The sequence below is a fragment of the Sciurus vulgaris genome (assembly GCF_902686455.1).
Source record: "Sciurus vulgaris genome assembly, chromosome: 12".
Taxonomy (NCBI): Eukaryota; Metazoa; Chordata; class Mammalia; order Rodentia; family Sciuridae; genus Sciurus; species Sciurus vulgaris.
Window position 1 is genome coordinate 4,173,102 of NC_136473.1, and position 19,087 is coordinate 4,192,188.

The window sequence follows — 19,087 nt, forward strand, 5'->3', positions numbered from 1 at the left end:
AGCCCTGTACACCTCTGTCCATACCTGGAGAAGCATCAGATTGGCAGAGGAGAGCGGCTTTATTTTCAAAGGGCCTCATGATAATGAAGATATTTGGAAACGAACAGAGTGGAATGGTTATTTGGGTGGTGGTGGGGCAGGAAAATGAGATGGAAGGACACTGCTGGCAGGATTGCAGGATTTCCAGAGGAGTCCCAGGAGGCCCGTGTGTAACAACTGTGCCTTGCTTGTCCTCTGGTCACCAGGACATCGCTGGCGCCTGGCAGAGGCTGGAGCAGGCGGAGAAGGGTTACGAGGAATGGCTGCTGAACGAGATCCGGAGGCTGGAGCGCCTGGAGCACCTGGCTGAGAAGTTCAGGCAGAAGGCCTCCACGCACGAGACCTGGGCCTACGGTACGTGCAGAGCCCCCAGGCGGCCTTCTAACCATTCCCAGCTACGCTTCGTGACACGCCCTCAGTGGCCCCCACGCCTGGTGCACGTGGCCTTGGGCACCTGGAGGGGCTGGGAAGCTGATGGCAGGCAACAGCCCGAATGCCTCCTGCTTCGGTCCTGCCACTCTCGGTGCCTCCTCTTGCCTCCTTGAAAACCGGGTGCTCTCTGAGCACTTGGCCGTTGCGAGGAAGCTGCTGGGAGGCAGCAGGGGACTCACCCTCGCTTGCTGCCACCGTGCAGGCAAAGAGCAGATCTTGCTGCAGAAGGATTACGAGTCTGCGTCCCTGACGGAAGTGCGAGCCTTGCTGCGGAAGCACGAGGCCTTCGAGAGTGACCTGGCGGCGCATCAGGACCGCGTGGAGCAGATCGCAGCCATTGCACAGGAACTCAAGTGAGCGCTAAGCCCAGGGCATCAGGGGTGGGGACTTCTGGGAGGGCGAGGGAGGCCTGCCTGCCCCTTCTCTGCAGAATCCAGAGCCCAGCTAGAGCACCCTGGGACGGGAGTCTTGTTTCTCTAAGCGTAGAAACACTGGACTTGGTTCTTTGGTTGCGGCAGGATCCCTGCCTCTCATCCAGCAACTCCCTAGCACCCCAGCAGGGCAGAGGCTGGACTCCAGAGGTGAGGCAGGGCAGCCTCACCCAGGCCCCACACAGGAGGGGGACCTGCCTGTGCAGAGAGTAGCACAAGCGGAGCCGCCGTCTGGGCCCTGTTTCACTCTGCTCTTCATTTTATGGCAAGAGCTGGCGTGGAGCTTGAGGCCAGGTGGGATTGAGCACCACGTGGGGTTCTTGACCCTTGTCTCTTGAGCCGTGGAGTGGGGGTGGCTCTTCTCAGGCAGAAGGACCTTCTGTAGTGTTCTGAGCCTTTATAAGGCCCTGCCCCTGTTTGATACGACAAGATTCCATTTCTCCCTCCATTCCCCTTCATTGTGATCACAGCTATGTTTGCACAATTTTAAGAGCCTAATTTTTAAAAAACTAAACAAAAAATGATTTCAGTATGTTACATTTTAAAACACCCAGGTTCCTCACTTTGGAGCAAACTTAATTGACAGGTGGGGCTTACAACAAAAAGAACAAATGAAAAAACATTTTTAAAAAGAGTATACTATTCTTCAGCCTTGTTATATAAGCAATTCAATTTCTTTGGCCTTCATATCCAGTCTGTACTCTGTTTGTAGCCTTTACCTGGTCTGACAGCTCATGCTTCTTCCATGTTGGCTCTGATTGCTCATTAATAGGTACCAATAAAATAAGGGATGAAAAGAGACTTAGGCTGTTTGGTGCTCTATAATAGTTCCCATGAGTAATTAGAGCTGTTCTAAGTGTTGCCCATAAAATTTAAGTACTGATTTTATATTATTTGAGTTGAACCACATACAGAACTAGTCTGTGTCCATTGCATTGCTATTAATGTCTTTATCTTTTTTGCCTGTCCTACAATATTGTTAGTTTTTTGCAGTTCTCAAAGTACATAAAAGCAATATGCAGTTGTGCAAATCCTAACTCCTCAAAATCAGATACATGTGGAGCCAGTGCATGTAGATTATCGAGGAGAGACCCTAACAATAACGTTGGAGAGGCGTGCACTGGCATCTCTGTTGGGGATTTGTGGAAGCATCCCTAGGTTTTTGTTTCCAATTTTGAACAGTTGTATTTGTTTGTTTGTTTGTTTTTGGAAAGGGGGATTGAACCTAGAGGTACTTAACCACTGAGTCACAACTCCAGTCCTTTTTCTTTTTTATTTTGAAACAGGATCTCACTAAGTTGCTAAGGCTGGTCTCAAACTTGAGATCCTCCTATCTCAGCCTCGAGTCACTGGGAATGCAGGTGTGCACCACCACGCCTGGCTCATTTCCAATTTTGGAGAAGTTTGGAGAAGTCTTTCTTCTCCCCCCCCCTCCCCCCCAGGTTTGTGGATTGAACCCAGGGCCTTTTACATGCTAGGCAAACACTCTCCCACTGAGCTTTCCCCAGCCCTGATACTTGCACTTGAAAAGCCATTGCCACTTTTCTGGTCCCCCCCCCCTTTTTTTCCTTTCCAGGGATGTGCCCACTTTTGGTGTGTTTTGCTTGTTGTGTTTTGTTTTGTTTTGGTTATAAGAAATCAGCATGCCGGGCTCAGTGGCACATGCCTGTAATCCCAGTTATTTGGGAGGCTAAGGCAGGAGGATTGCAAGTTTGAGAGGAAGCTCAGCAACTTAGGGAGGCCCTCACTAATTAGTAAGACCCTGTCTCAAAAAAAAAAAAAAAAAAAAAAAGGCAGGGGATGTGGCTCCTTGGGTTCAATCAGCGTAGGAATCTTAATCTCAGTTTACAGAAGAGAGTGTGTTTGTGGAGAGCTGCTGGTTGCTCTTGAGAATGGGACAGGCTTTAATAAGGTAACAGAGAACTTCTTTCTATTGAAGAGCACTCAGAGGTTGTGGAAGAACATAGTACGTAGCAAGCATAGGCATTTCCTCTGCTCAGTAGCAGTAGCAGCAGATTGAGCAAGTGTGAGCTGACACTCCAGGAGAAACAGCAGTGAACCACCCCTGCCTTCATAAGATCAGAAAAGAAGTAGGCTTGAGTTTCGAGGACATGGACTGGGCAGGGAGGGAGGGGACTCTCAACCTTGCCTCCCCCTGGACTCCTGAGGACGTCTCCTGAATGCCTTTACGTTTCCGTGATACTTGCTTTCATCTTAACTAAAGGTGATGAGGTTTTGTGGAGGATTCAAAGTGTTATCCCTGAAGATGTGAGGTTAACTTTCTAGTCAAGCTTTTCTTCAGTGGTCAGTTCCAGTCACTTCACCTCATGATCCCAGCTCTAGCTGGGAAAGGTTAGCATTTAGCAAGAAGTCATTTCATCCTGGCTCATTGGATTAGTGGCCAGAACCTCATGGTCCCTATGTGGAAGGCCTCTGTCCTGCCCCCTTTTAGAAGTCCCTCTGTGCTAGGTAAAGTCTCAGTGCGCTCTGGGACAGGATGCTGCACTCGGTAGTGAGCTTGTGCCCTTCCTGATGAACCAAGGACACCGCAGTGCAAGCAGATACCTCCCTCCCCTTGACTGAGTGCGATGTTGTAGTCACCACCGCTGTGGTGGCCTGCAGGACTGGCCTTGGGGCAGAGAGTTGATTTCACTTAGAGTTTCCATGTAAAAATCATGCTCTTGGGACCTCAGAGAAAACAAGGGAGGAGGAAGCTAACCAGTGGCATTATGAGGACAGCATTCTTTCAGTTTAGAAATTTGTTAACCAGCATAAAAGTTTTACTAATTCTTACAATTGTTCTAAGAGTGATGTTCATAGTGGGGACAGTCAATCAAACCCTGAAATGCCCTGCCAGTTCTCTTACCAGGTCTTTCTGTTTAAAACATCCCTGTCTGCTTAGCACCCCATTTCCCTTCTTATCACCTGGAAAAACTAATCTGTGTTGATTTTAACTCTTCTAGTGAACTGGACTATCATGACGCCGTGAATGTCAATGATCGGTGCCAGAAAATTTGTGACCAGTGGGACAGATTGGGGACCCTCACTCAGAAGAGGAGAGAGGCCTTGGAGGTGAAGTCTTAATTAAGTCACCTGTAGACTAGAAGTTGCTGGTATTGTCTGTTTCTTTGTGGCCTTGTGTGTTTAAATCTAAGCAGATTGTGATGAGTGGATTCTCTGAAGGAAATACAGGTGGGAGATAGGAACATGGGAGGTTGGTAGCTTTGTGTACGCTCTTGAAGTTTTTTAAGAAGTGCGGGGGATGATGGTATAAACCCACTTGGTGTCAAGTAGTGATTAACAGTGAATTTCCTAAAGGTCTTCTGTATGCATAAGCTGACAGGAAATCAGGAAGAACCCAACTTGAGATGAGCAGAGGGAAAATGGCCCCAACGGATGTTTGAGGAAAAATTGATGGGAAACAGAATCCGGTGCATTTGGGCTTCTTTGTGTGCAGGATGGGGATAAAGGACAGTAGGTCGCAGGTTCAGTGGACCTAAGAGCAACATCTTCCACCGTGAGGACTCCTGCCACCTGAAGGAAAGGGGAAGCTTTCCAGGTTCCGGACTTTTCCCCTTGACTCTAGTGAAATATAGATATGTGGTATCAAGCTTCCAGTGTGCCAGCTGGATGTTACATATCAGCCTAGAAAGAATGTTGAGAGGGAGGAAGGACTAGGCACGTACAGTACAGAGCAGACATTTTAGAGTAGGAGAGAAGGTGAATCTGACTGTGGGCGACTCCCAGGGACGGCTTGCTTTCCCTGTCTCCTCCTCATCAGCTCTACCATGCAGAACAGCGCAGCATTTCTCTCTGAACTGAAAAACTCTGTGGTCTCATAAACCCACAGAGGTGAGCATTTCATCCCAAATGAGGATTGCGGTCACCAAGCTAGTCCCTTCTACCCTCCCTTGGTAGGTGACTTTGGAAGAGTCACGTTGCTTCCCTGCACACTATTGACTGTGATGCAGAGGGTGCCCTGAGATTCCTGTTATCCCACAGTTGGAGAATCAAGCCTCTAATTTACCAAGTCCTGCTTCAGCTGAAAGCAAATTATGAATACTGTGTATAGATGTTCAGTTTTCCAAAATCTAGTATGCAGTAGAGTATTCTGGGATGCTTTAAAACCGAGGCTGCTCTGGATGTCATTGAATCCTTTGCAAGGCCCTAGGGCTCAGCCTAACTATTTGAGTGTTGGCTAATCTTTTGTGGATATGTGCTAAATGTCAGCTGACACATTATCATTGAGGGATACATGTTTACTTTTGTCTGTACATCGGAGGGTTTTTTTCCCCAATTTAATCTATGATAACACTTCCTTCCATTTAACTGCTCTTCAGAGAACTGAGAAATTGCTAGAAACCATTGATCAGCTGCACCTAGAGTTCGCCAAGAGAGCTGCTCCTTTCAACAACTGGATGGAGGGTGCTATGGAGGACCTGCAAGACATGTTTATTGTGCACAGCATCGAGGAGATACAGGTGACCAGACCCCACTCTTACTGCATTGGAGCTGGTCTTCTCTATTTACCTACTCAGTCATCTGTGTATCTATTTATTTTTGGCACTAGAGATTGAACTCGGAGTTTCATGCATGTTAGCCCACTACTGTAGTACCACTGGGCTACACCCCAGCCATATTTATTTATTTATATATGCATATAATTTTATGTGTGTATTTATTTTTTTAACTAAAAAGTGTACTGGAAAGCTCAAGTAAATTACCCTTTGAACCTTAGTTTAGGAATACTTCTGTAATTCCTTTTCTGTAAGATAGGAATGTCTTCAGAAAGAATCCCAGCAGAACAGAAACCCAGGAGGTCAAATTTGAGCTCCCACCTCCCTGACCAAGAGCAGGCTAGAAGGGTAGACCCTGGGTGTCAGGGGAGTTTCACGTGGCTACTGATGTCAGATGGCTCAGTGCAGGGTCTTTCAGCTTTGTGCAAAGGTGACCCATGTTCCGGCTTTACACTGTGACTTTCCCTCTTTTCCTGGGCTAGGGATAGGCAGTGTCCTCTTGTGTTGCTGGGTGGTGGCAGCTTCCGGTTGGCCCTGTCATCATTAGAGGAAGCCACAGACCCTCGGCAGCATGCGGTGGGCTAGGCAATGATGGGTCAGTGTGCTAAGTGCGTTTTCAGCTTAGGGTGTTTTCAACCTCTGAGGGCTTATGGGGACATGGCTGCATCGGGAGCCAAGGAGCAAATGTCTTCCTTGAACGTTGCAGCATCTGAAAAGGGCTTTGGTGGTGTTTCTCCTGTGCACTTTGCAAAGCAGTGGCTAATTGCTGAAATCATTTATCTTTGGAGTAGGTGAGACCTTTACCTCTGCCTCATGAGTCATGCTCTGTTTAGTGAGAGCCTGCTGGCAGCTGATGTGCTGCAGGACCTAAAGCAAGCAGTGGCTTCATGCCAGGCCCCCGGGGCAGCAGGGTGTGGACACAGAACTTAGAGGTCCTCAGCTTACCCGGTAGCATCAAGGAACAAGTTTGATTTGTGGAGGTTGTACGGAGCCTTCTGGGTAAGAGCTGGGTTCTGAGGACTTCCCTCTTTGAGGAGCAGAGATGTTCTGTTGTCTTGAATTATAAATAAGGTAGCAAATGCTAAGTACAGGACTGAGAGGAAAAACTGTCACTAGAAAGGGCAGCTGAGTTCTCTTCCATCAGCAGACAGTAAGACTTCAATAATAGCTGGGCCTCAAAATAATGAAGGCATACACGATGTTTTGAAAAAGAAAAGAGTTATTTTTTGAAGACGAGGCAAATAGCCATTAACTAAATCATCATGGTAGAGTCTTCCTTCCTTCTTTGAGGACCTTGACTCCAGGCAGAGCATTTGTAAAGCATGCAGAATTTGTTTTTCCCCAGAGGTGCCTGCAGGTGATGTACAGACACCACGTGTGTGAGCATCAAAGCCTGTGAAATGACAGTAAGCTGGGTTTCCCACTTGTTCCCTGGCACAGAGTTTGATCACTGCCCACGAGCAGTTCAAGGCCACGCTGCCCGAGGCCGACGGGGAGCGGCAGTCCATCATGGCCATCCAGAATGAGGTGGAGAAGGTGATTCAGAGCTACAACATCAGGATCAGCTCCAGCAACCCGTACAGTACTGTCACCATGGATGAGATCCGCACCAAGTGGGACAAGGTGGGTGGCTGGAAGCTGGGGTTGAGGGGAGAGGCCAGACCTCGGGCACTTAGGCCACTGCCTTCTGGCAGTGCAGGCAGGATTTTCCTTCATCCCAAAATTTCACAGGTGGAACGTCACACTCGGAATGGCATTTGGCAGCTTCTGTGGTTCTTGGGTAAAGAAAGTTGGGATTACTTTCTTTGAGGGAAATATAAATTTTTGCAAAATCATTATAGGTTTCAATACTACTGCTATTAGGAAACTCATTCCTAAACTGCCAGCTGAATATTTGGAGAAATTGGCTTGCCCGTAGGAATTCATTATAGAATTTTTAGACTGAGACATATCCCAAATGTGTGTGAGTTTTAAATTTAAAAAGTCACTTAGAAAACTATGTCTGCGGGACGCAGTATTTCTACTAACTTTCGTTGCCTTTAATTTTGGAAAAATTGTTCACAAGTTTATAGCCAAAGTAGAATCATTTTCAGCCCCTTTTTTTTTTTTTTTTTTTTTTTTGGTACTGGATTGAGCCAAGTGCTTTATCACTGAGTCACATCTGCAGCTTTTTTATTTTTTATTTTGAGTCAGGGTACCCCTAAGTTGCTGAGGCTGGCCTTGAACTTGCACTCCTCCTGAGTCGATGGGATCTCATGTGTATAGCTCTGTGCCCAGCCTTTTTGTCTCATTTTTAAGAGAAACTTATTTTCAGTGTAAATTATAACACTGCTTGTCATCTCACTATGCTAACGCATAGTCTGTAAGGAATAACGTCACTGCTGGATTTGAGGTGGCTGGCTATAAGAAGACATGCCACAGGTTAGTTACCAGCAGTGCCAAAGGGGCAAATGGCATGGAAAGGAGGCCAGTGTCCATGTCAGATAGTCATTGCACGAGAGGTTTTTATTGTTCTGTGTTTGGGCACTAGGGATGGAACCCCAGGGCCTCTTGTATGCTAGGCAAGCACTCTACCTCTGAACCACATCCCCAGCTGTTTCAGTCAGCTATTTTGCTGCTGTGACTAAATAATCTGACCAGCACAATTATAGAGGAGGAAAGATTTATTTGAGGGCTCAACGGTTTCAGAGGTCTTGGTCCTTAGAAGGCCAGCTTCAGTCCTTGGGGCTCCAGGTGAGACAGAACATCATGGTGGAAGAGTGTGGTAGAGGGAAGCACTTTGCATTATCAGGAAGCAGAGAGAGAGAGACTCCCGTCTCCAGATACAAAATATACACCCCAAATCCATGCCCTGATTCCAGTCTCCTCCAGCCACATCCCACCACTTCAGTTAATCCCATCAGGGTTAAGACTTTTACGACCCAATCATTTCTCCTCTGAACCTTCCTACATTGACTCCTGTGAGCTTTTGGGGACTACCTCACATCCAAACCATAACGCCAACCATGCACATAAGAGCTTTGGAATTAGTTCTGGTCTTCTGACCAAGAGGGCAAAAAGAGTAGTGTTGAGCTGAGTAGTTCCCTTTAAACAACAACAAAAGGAAGTGTGTAATTTCTCAAAGTGAGGCACACTTTTCCCTTCAGTAAATTATGAGGCAAACTGGCCACATGGATTTTCGTAAAAGGGATACTGACAAATATCATCTTCAAAAGCAGTTTTGTAGATGAAACAAAAAAAATTCTGCAGAAGTTTTCCTGTCTCTTCAGAGAGCACTGGGGCCTAGCCTTAAGAAGCAGTGCACAGGTCTGTGGACCAGGTGCCCTCGCCATGGAGGCCCAGCAGGGCTTCCTTGCTCACCTGTGTCATGGATCACTTCCACAGGCTGGCGAGGCCTATAGATCCCCTTGATGATGATGTTTACAAAGGCATAAAATATGTAGGACTACACGAAGTGAATTACACTGAGATGTAGTTATTAGGATATTTTTAAAGTTGGGATACAGTAATGCATGTGCCTCTTCACTAACACATTCAAATCAAGATCTCATGACTGTTGAAGATCTTAGAGTAGAGCTGAGGGCACGTAGATTTACCAGAGGCAGCAGCAGCTCGTGTTTGGAGATCTGTGCTTTCTGTAGTGATCATCTCAGGGATGGCTAGGCACTGCTGTGGATTTGCTGCACACCTGCAAAACAGAAGAAAATACCAGCTTTGAATCAGTAAAAATAGAGGTGTCAGTTCTCCCCTCATCCAAGTTCACAACTCTGCTGCCTTGTAGACCTGGCCCCCTGGGGTGGTGCTGCAGGAGGAGCTCTCCTGATAGGAGGGATGGCGTATCCCTGATGCAGGCTCTTCAGTGCCCTTCAACTCTGCAAGCCTTGCAGCAGGCACTGGGAGCCCTAGGCAACAGTCACAGCTAGTCCCCCAGAAGGAGGGACTCCTACTTCCCCGCCCTCTCCTTACCCCTACCCCACTTCTCCTTTCCGAGCTTCCATCCTCCCCACACTCCCTCTCTCTCCACTTCCATCCCAACCCCTTGGGATGGAAGCCTGCAGCCATTCCTAGGAGACCAAAGCTGACTACTCACCCCTTTTGTCCTTGGATCCTGACAGGTGAAGCAGCTGGTGCCCATCCGGGATCAGTCCCTGCAGGAGGAGCTGGCTCGCCAGCATGCTAATGAGCGCCTGCGGCGCCAGTTTGCTGCCCAGGCCAATGCCATTGGGCCCTGGATCCAGAACAAGATGGAGGTAGGTCACACCCTTCCCAGACTGCCCACAGGCCTGGAAGCCAGTCCCTTGGTGACAGAGCTGTGCCTCCTGTGCTCTGGATTCTGCTTGCCCCACTCATGCTGTTGTCACATGGGGCTTATTCTTTCCAGCCCTTGGGCTATTGTGGATTCTGTGCCTGGGCACAGTTGGGAGTGTGGAGGGGTCCAATGAGGAGGGCAAGGAGCTTCTCACTGTTGGATATTTACTGTGTCATTAAAACAGCCATGAAGCGCTTTCTCAGTTTTTGGCCTCTGCAGAAGCTGAATTTTAAACCCTCCAGCTTAAGGAGGACAGCAAAGACTCAGACATACTTCCTGTTTTCAGAACATTCCAGGAAAAGTGGTCTGTGAATGGGTTGATATCTGGGTTCACTTCATCACCAAGAGCAGCCAGAAGACATTTCTCTCTCCATCTCCCTTTCAGTGATAAAAAGTTAACTTTTTCCTAAAGGAAAGAATATCTAAAATGTAGGACACTCTCCTGCTGTAGGGTGTATCCAGGGGTCTGTCATCTGTGTGACGGCTCTGTCAGGCAGCTGGCTTCCGCCTCCCCTGCTGGGGGACCAGGAAGTTGGGCCCAGGGAGTGTGCTTGCACTCTGAGAAGGCTGGCAGGGCTCACTGTTTCCTCCCTTTGCTGTTTCACTGTGGATTCTGCAAGACCTTTCCCTATTCTCCAAGTGGACCAGAACCAGACCTTGTTCCATCCTGTGACCCTGCCCTCTTCCCACTGTGTCTGGGGACATCGAGTGACTCGGCTGCTGCCTGACATGGTGTGGCATCTCATGCCTCACGACTGATGACTCCCACGGCGCTGCTGGTCAGCCCTGCTCACGCGTCCCTGCCTCTGCCCACTTGCCTCCCTAGGAGATTGCCCGGAGCTCCATCCAGATCACGGGGGCTCTGGAAGACCAGATGAATCAGCTGAAGCAGTATGAGCACAACATCATCAACTACAAGAACAACATCGACAAGCTGGAGGGAGACCACCAGCTCATCCAGGAGGCCCTGGTCTTTGACAATAAGCACACCAACTACACGATGGAGGTAAGCAGCCAGGCTGCTGGGCTGCTTCTGCTGCTTGCGGTGACTCGAGAGCTCTGGGTGCACTTCTGTACTTGTTCCTGCTGAATTCTATAAGTGCGAACCTCAGGCAGTGTTAAGCCTTTCCAGGTGCCTTAAGGAAAAGCTCTGTGAACTACATGGAGCACAAGGGAATAGCGGCAGCATCGTCAGTCACCACAATGGATTCATTACTCCTCTATGGAGAGGGTACCAGAAATTAGACTGCTGCCACGTCTACCAGTTTGACCCAATTTGTTCTCCCTGAGAGTCTGCACATATAACCCAGGGCTTATCCTGCTTCTTGGTAAATGGGAAGATAGCTTCAGTGACAAATAGGCTATTTAGCACCTATTTAATCCAGAGTTTCAATTGTCACTGCTAGAGTACCGATCTCACTTCTGAGCATTCCCACTACAGACTTTTATTTATTTTTGCAGACTGCATTTTGTTTAATTGAACACAAATAGGTACAACTTTTCATTTCTGTGGTTGTGCATGATGTAGATTCACACCATTCGTGTAGTCATACAAGTACACAGGGTAATAATGTCTGTCTCAGTCCACTGTCTTTCCTTCCCCCATCCCCTCCAGACCCATTTCCCTCTGCACAATCCAAAGTTCCCCTATAGCCTCTTAAGTAGATTTTTTTTTAAAGTATAGAGAAGTCTATAGCAGACCCTACTGATCTCCTTGTGGGTCAGCTCTCCTGTCGTGAAAATGAAGAGGCAAGGTTGACCTGCTCGGAAAACCGAGAGCCTGTCATTCCCTTTCTCCTCCGGTAGCACATTCGTGTTGGATGGGAGTTGCTGCTGACCACCATCGCCAGAACCATCAACGAGGTGGAGACCCAGATCCTGACAAGGGACGCGAAGGGCATCACCCAGGAGCAGATGAACGAGTTCAGAGCCTCCTTCAACCACTTCGACAGGGTACCGCACTCTCTGCTTATTTGAAAGGCAATTCTGTGGACACCAAACAATGTATCTGAAATAACATGCACGCTAGTACCTTAAGTCTTAACACCCCACAAAGTTTACAGGGAAGCTGGTTGAGGAAAATAGCCACCCAAACAAGGTACGCACAGCCGATATTGCTCATGGTGACCTGAGGTACAGACTGTGAGCCACGTCTTGTAGGCCCCTTGATGAATGCACTTGTAGTGAATATCAGAGTCCTATTTGTTCTCAGTGGAAGTGTGCCCTTAACAAGGTGTGGTTGTTGGATTTTTGTCATTTTGTAAAGACTTGGATGCAAAATTCTGATGTACTCTTCCGGAGTAACTAGTAGGTAAAGCACCTGATGATTCATGATAAGGAAAGTGGACTCACAAAATGGTGATGATATTCATAGTAAAGGCATATGAAAGATTAGATATTATCTATTATGTTTATTTTAATAATATTGAGTAAAATTAAGTATGAGAAAATTCCCAGTTTACTAATCATGTTGCTAAAAATAACATTCAAGACCACATTCCAATTGCTAAAGATAGCTTTAAAAAGGATATCCTATTACTTTGTATGGGCCCTATTGATGGTTTTTTAAATGCCTGCTGACCAGGTCAGGCTAATCTGCACCTAGGAAGAGTTCAGACATGGATTTCTGATGAGGAAGCTGGAAGGCACAAGTAAAGAATTCTGTGCAGAGATGGAGGATGCCATTTGTCAGACTTGAGCACCTCTTTATTGTATAGAACTGGGCTCTAACTCTGACCTGACTGCGTTCATTGAAGCCCAAGTCTTTTTTCCTTGTGGAGGGGAACACTTTACCATCATCCCTGCACAGATCCACTGGGCTTACTGAAGGACATTTCTTGCTCATCTGCGTTGCCTTGTAGGAAAAAAAGCACATTGATTTGAATCCAAGGTGATAAGACAGTCTTGGAACAAAAAGTCCAAAGGAGAACAGTGCAGAATTTGCCAAGTTTAAAAGTTTGGTTGTATTAAACACTAAGGAGTCATGTCTTAGAAACAAGGAAGCAGAGTTTGCTTGGAGTGTGGGGGAGAGCTGGCAGGGATACAGATACATTTTGCTTCATCTTATTTAACAGTAAGCTAGGAATGGCGAGGTCCAGAGGATGCGCATGGAGGGATTCTTCCCTAGATGTAAGGGAGCCACCGAAGGTGGTAGAGCACAAGTGTGCCCTGACCAGAGCTGTGCTTCAGAGAAACCTGACTGACCTCACCTCTGAGAGACAAGACAGGCTGCATGAGGGAGGGGAGAGGAAGCAAGCAGAGGGCAACAGGAAGCTCTTGGAGAAGCGAGGGATGGGTGGTAGGAATGAGGAAAAGGGCAGGTCTGAGAAGGAGAGGGATATAACTTGACAGGATTGGGCCCCAGGGAGAGGGAGAGGGTTAAATGACATGGAAATTCAGGCTGAGGGCGTGGGGAAAGGGGTGCTCCTAAGCTCTGCAGCAGTGTGGTCCCTGCAGAAGGAATGCAGTTCTGGGGTTCAGAACTGAGGCTTGTGGCCTCACCACAGAACTGCCATCCCCGTCAAGCCATAGTTCAAGGAGGAAGAGGCAAGCGCTCCAGTCTTAAGAAAGTGCTGTGTTTCACAGAGGTACAAGAGCCAGAGGAGGACGGGAAGGGACGCTGGTGGAGGGCACTCTGTGGGAAGGAGCTTGGCTGCAGAGCAGTCCTGAGCAGGCAGTGCAGTGAGGGCCAGGCGCACTGGCCCGAGAACAGGCTTGTGACTTTCCATGCTTGAAAGAAAGAAGGCCTGACCTTAGTTTTGGGGACTTGGCAGCTTCCTTGGTGAACAGAAGCTCCAGAAAATACCCTATTTAACAAGTGGTTTGACCAGTAAAGGTGTTGTCTCTAATGCACACTGATGCTCGGGTGTTAGCCGCCCCCTCAGGACCCTAACACACATCTCCAGTGCAGCTGTGCACTTCTCCTCCCATCAGGGCTCTGAATTGGCTCCCAGTTTCTGTAGTGCTTGGTCACCCCTCATTACTGGCTTTCCTTGGCTGGGAAAGTTGTTGCCATAAGGGCCGTCTTGCATGCTGCTTCCTGTATGCCCTGGTTGGATTTTCAGGAGAAGCCAAATGTGCAACATGGAGTGGCCACTGCATCGTGGCCCAAGGGCCTGTCAATTTTCCAGTTGTTTCTGTTCAGAAAAAAATTTCATCTGGGGAGAATTTTACAACTCATGTCTCACCAGGGTCATTGAGAGCTTGTCTCGGAACATCTGCAGTGAGTTCTATCATCACTAGGTGGCAGTACCAAGCTCCTGTCTAGTTCTTTGCTGCCTTCTTGACTCTGGTCTCATTTTTGTCTAGTTCTTATGCCTCCCCTTCCTTTTAAAGAACTGTTGATACCATCCTTGTGTTGTCAGATCCATCCTATAAGTCAGTGGTGACCGTTGTGATCTTGGCAGAGTTCAGAGTGGCCTTCCCTTCCAGCTCTTTCTCACTTGGTCAAGCAGAGCTACTCTTCTTGCCTCTGATTCCCCCTTTTCTTTGCCAACAGAGGAAGAACGGCTTAATGGACCATGAGGATTTCAGAGCCTGCCTCATTTCTATGGGTTATGACTTGGTAAGCCAGACGTTGAAATTGTATTAATAGTTGATATTTTGTTGAGTTAGAGTTTGTATTACAGGAAATGACATACTTAAATGTAATGTAGAACTTTTCGGATTGGTCCATTTTCATTATGGAATTTCAATATGGAATTTCCATTTCAATATGGAATATTTTTAAGGTCTCCCTGTTGCTATATAAAAATAATTTTACATGGTCAAAACACACATTTTTTTCCATAAAATAGGCCAGATTATTCCTAGTGAAGGAATCAAGAATATGGACTTCCTTCATGACTTTTAGCAGCTTTATTGATATAATTTGCACCCTAGCTGAGCATAGTGGTGCACACCTATTTTACAAATAGTTGGGAGACTGAGCAGGAGGATTGTGAGTTCAAAGCTAGCCTCAGCAACTTAGCAAGGCCCTAAGCAACATACTGGGACCCTGTCTCAAAAAATTAAAATGGCTGGGGATGTAGCTCAGTGGTAAAGTGCCCCTGGGTTCAATTCTTAATACAAAAAAAAAAAAAAATTCCTGGGGCTGTAATGGTCCCAATGTACTTATACTTCTCTGTTGCTCATTAATGCATATTCTAAACATGACTTGCTTTGAATCCCTCCAGAAGTTTAAAATAAGGTCATGAGCACCATCTCTGAATCACCTTCCTATGTAGCAATGTCTCTTTTCTTACTTGCAACATGAGAGAAGACCCAACTTTCCCTGAGTTAACTCTTTGACAATTGTATTGTGATCTGGGAAGGAAACATGGGTCAGAGGGAGGAAGAAATTCCAACATTGGCATTCGTGAGCTTCTGGCTTGATTCTATAGCAACATTTATATACGTATTTGTTGACAGTAAACCTCAGTAACCCTAAAGGGAATCCTTTCCAGAGACTGAAAGAAAATGCAGGATTAACATTTTCAAACTGATCACCTCTTATCATCTCTTTGCCACTTGACCTCAGGGTGAAGCTGAATTTGCCCGCATTATGACCTTGGTTGATCCCAATGGACAAGGCACTGTCACCTTCCAGTCCTTCATTGACTTCATGACTAGAGAAACGGCTGACACAGACACCGCTGAGCAGGTCATCGCCTCTTTCCGAATCCTGGCATCTGATAAGGTCTGCATTGATGGCTCTCCTTCTACTTTAACAGTATAATCCATTGCATCATTTCAGAGAACAAAAACAAAAAGTAGCAGATTGCCAGTAAAGACCATTCTGACACCAGTGTCCCTGGTATGTCAGCACTGACTCTGGAAGGCAGCACAGAGAGGATCTCAGAGAAAGCACAGAAATCCCTTCCCTGGCACGTGTACTCAGGCCTCCTGCCGAGTTCTATAGAGGGCCGTTGGTGTGCATTTGGTAGTGGGGTGTGTGTTTGTGTTAACTGGTTCAACCCCATTTGGCATTCTGGGTTGATAGGTGCGATTCAGAAAGAAGACACTATCCAATCTAGATGTTGCAGAACTATAACATCTTTTCTTAAGGACTGGGGACCCTGACTTCATGCCCATCCACCAGAGAAAAAAGTTGCCAGACTTTCTGGGCTAGACTGATGACACAAGCCTATAACTAAGCAAGAATTTGAAAGTTCAGAGCTTTTAAATCCCACCCCCCAAATTATAAAAATTTCTTAGAATGCATAAATTCACTCTGGGATAGGATTATTTTACCCTGTGATGTGGTTTGGAGGGGAAAACAGCACTACAAGAAAGTTAGGATATTAAAACACATGAGTACCATCATGTTTATTACCATAAAAATCAGACAGGATCAACTATCTCAAAAATCATAGGTTTATTTTAAAAGATTTGGAGGAAGGGTGCAAAGGATTTAGGAGGCAGTAAACCACAGCTTCTCCAACTCCCGTGGAACTCCTGCTGTAAGTTACAGTGTGATATTTGTCTTCTGGTCAGTCTGGTTTACCAGAATTGTCCTATTTCTCAATGGATGTTTGGCATTTTTAAAAAGAACCCCATCATTAAAAGTCAGTATCATTTTGTGGTGGAGACATTTTATCCAGGGGCAGTATATTTTCAGTTTTTAAATAAACTGAGTATGAAAATGACCCCATTTTCTAAAAGCACATAGTACATACATTTTTGTTTTTAAGTAACTATACCAATTCCACTGTGTCAAGTACCCCTGCATTCTCACCAGTGTATAATGTAACCCAACTATATCTACCTGTCTGTTAAGAAGTTCAGATCACAAATGCAGGAAATGCTTAAGTATTAAAACTGCTTATGCTCTGGTGTTTCTTTGATCGACTTTGCAAACACTGTGTCTTTTCCAGCCATACATCCTGGCGGAGGAGCTGCGTCGAGAGCTACCCCCGGATCAGGCCCAGTACTGCATCAAGAGGATGCCTCCGTACTCGGGCCCTGGCAGCGTGCCTGGAGCCCTGGATTACACCGCGTTCTCTTCTGCGCTTTATGGGGAGAGCGATCTGTGATGCCTGGGTTCTGTAATCATTGATCCCATTAGAACATAATAAAAGCTGAAGTCATGGTTTGTTTCCTGAAAACTTTGACAAACTTTGTAAGTCAGGAGAATCAAGCAGCACCTCGGTCTTTGCCAGGAGGGAAACTGGCTGCAGTGGAGTGTAGGTAGCTCATGACATAGTGTGCTTCGTAAGTAGGCCTCTCTATTTCTGCATCATTAGCTGAATGTAATGAAGTATCAAATTAGTTTGTTTCTTTGACTAAATAAAGCAAATTGAGTGCTTTGAAATTAGCAAGATCTAGGGATAGAAGGAAATGAAAAATGAAAATCCCAAATACCCCAGATGATTGTGGCAGGGCGGATGTCACAAACTGATAAATGTTTGATTTTTTTTCTTTTTCTTTTGTACTTGGGATTGAACCCAGGGCTGCCACTGAACCATGTCCTTGGCCCTTTTATTTGGAGACAGGGTCTAGCTAAGTTACTTAGGACTTTGCTAAGTTGCTCAGGCTGGCTGTGAACTTGCAATCCTCCTGCCTTAGCCTTCCAAGCTGCTGGGATTACAGGTGTGCGCCACTGCACCCGGCTGTTTGACATTTTTAAAAGAATTCTTCGTATCTAATGTGCATATGTGATTCTCCCTAGAATATATTTGAACTTCCTAGTGCTTTATTTTCTCACGTACCCAAAGACTAGTCTGACTTAAGTGTAAATGATACCGTCATCTCTTCAGTTGATTAAATGTCAGGAAATGGAAACAGACTACTCAGAAGATCATTAGCAATCAGAAGTTTCGTAGCAGAATGTATAGTCATCTCTTCACTCTTCAGGAAAAGATAGTCTGATTGGTGGGTTCCAATGAAGTACTTATTCCCCAGAGAAGGACCTGAGGAAATGGGGGCTCAGTTTGGTTCCAGAGACAGAGATGGAGCTGTTAGGTAGAATGAGACTTGTAGAACTCTATTGCTTCCAGATTCCCATGCCTTTTCCAGAGCTTGCTCCTAGGGGTTCTCTGGAGCCTGTGTAAGCTGCTTTTAAACTAGAGACAAGGGCCTTCTGGTGTCCCAGGCAGGCCTTCCTTAGACCACCTCTGTGGCCCATTGGGAGAGCCAGACTTGGCAGGAGCCCAGCTCTCTGCTGCAGCAGAGGTGGCCTCTGTCACTGCAAAGCAGCTCCTTAGCGTTCAGGAGGCCGCCTTGTGTTGCAGGGAGCATGAGAGGTTCAGTCTGCCACCTGTTACCGCCAGTATGGACGGTGCACCCCAGCAAGTCCTGAGTGTGGCTTTGTCTGTGGCACGGGATGCCACCTGCAGTCAATGTCTCTGTCCTTCATCAGTGCCTTTCTCAGTGTTGGTTCACTTTTCTGTTTGAGCTGCAGCATGCTGTGATCCACTTTGTTAACCGCCTGCAGAGAATAAGGCAGGAACTCTTTATATCTGGATCTTTAATAATCATGAAATGAGTTATAAACAAACAAAAACGTTGCAAACAGCAGTTAAAGTGTTCCTAGAGGGGCAGGGTGCCCATCACTGAGTCTGTTTCCTCTGAGTTTTCAGCCTTCTACCCACAGCTGGAAATTGGAAATGCAATACTTTCCTTTCACAACTGTCTGGTAACCTGATACTTTCATTACACTGGCCCATTTAGAACCTTAGACCTTTATTCATTTCATTCATTTGTTCCATTATTAAGTAATTGGTTGTTTCCAAATTCCTGAATTATTTGACTCCTTGGTTTTATGTAGGTGCTTTTGGGATGGTGTTCAGGTCAGCTCTCGACTCTGGTTTATATCAAGCAGGTGCTATATTCCATCCACAGACATCAGGGAGAAACTGGGAGTTGTTCTCCTTTGAGGCTACTTACCAGGGGGACTTGTGTTTAGGGTGGGTGTGAGTAACTCATCTCAAATTTCTAACTAATTCACAACATTCAACAACGAGAATGGATCAGTATATTATCTGCTAATAAATGAAGAAAGGAAATAAACTGAAAAATAATAAACATGTTTATATTCTCCTTTTAGAAGTCATTTTTATTTCTGATGTTGAGTTATCAATTAAACTAAATTTGTAAAAGAAAAAGAATCTGTTTTTATTATTTCACAGAATAACCATGTGTTATAATTAATGCAAACAAATTTTTAAATTTTTATTTTTACAGACTGCATTTTGATGCATCATACACATGGGGTACAACTTTTCATTTCTATGGTTGTACACTGTAGATTCACACCATCTGTGTAATCATACATGTACATAGGGTAATGATGCAAACAAATTTCCTTCAGGGCTGGGGTTGTGGCATAGTGGTAGAGCACTTGCTTACCATGTGTGAGGCACTGGATTTGATCCTCAGCA

At 46.1% G+C, this 19,087-nt stretch overlaps 1 protein-coding gene across 1 annotated transcript in view; it reads left to right on the forward strand.

Annotated features, from left to right (window-relative positions):
- Positions 1-18,746, forward strand: part of ACTN2 (actinin alpha 2) — a 58,882-nt gene extending 40,136 nt beyond the window's left edge. Inside the window, exons 11-21 of the mRNA XM_079107038.1 lie at positions 246-393; positions 674-824; positions 3,866-3,974; positions 5,243-5,383; positions 6,860-7,042; positions 9,535-9,669; positions 10,555-10,734; positions 11,535-11,681; positions 14,227-14,292; positions 15,247-15,405; positions 16,583-18,746. Of these exons, the coding sequence (XP_078963164.1) occupies positions 246-393; positions 674-824; positions 3,866-3,974; positions 5,243-5,383; positions 6,860-7,042; positions 9,535-9,669; positions 10,555-10,734; positions 11,535-11,681; positions 14,227-14,292; positions 15,247-15,405; positions 16,583-16,741 (1,578 nt within the window). The 3' untranslated portion in view covers positions 16,742-18,746. The remainder of the gene's footprint in view (positions 1-245; positions 394-673; positions 825-3,865; positions 3,975-5,242; positions 5,384-6,859; positions 7,043-9,534; positions 9,670-10,554; positions 10,735-11,534; positions 11,682-14,226; positions 14,293-15,246; positions 15,406-16,582) is intronic.
- Positions 18,747-19,087: the final 341 nt, after the last annotated feature.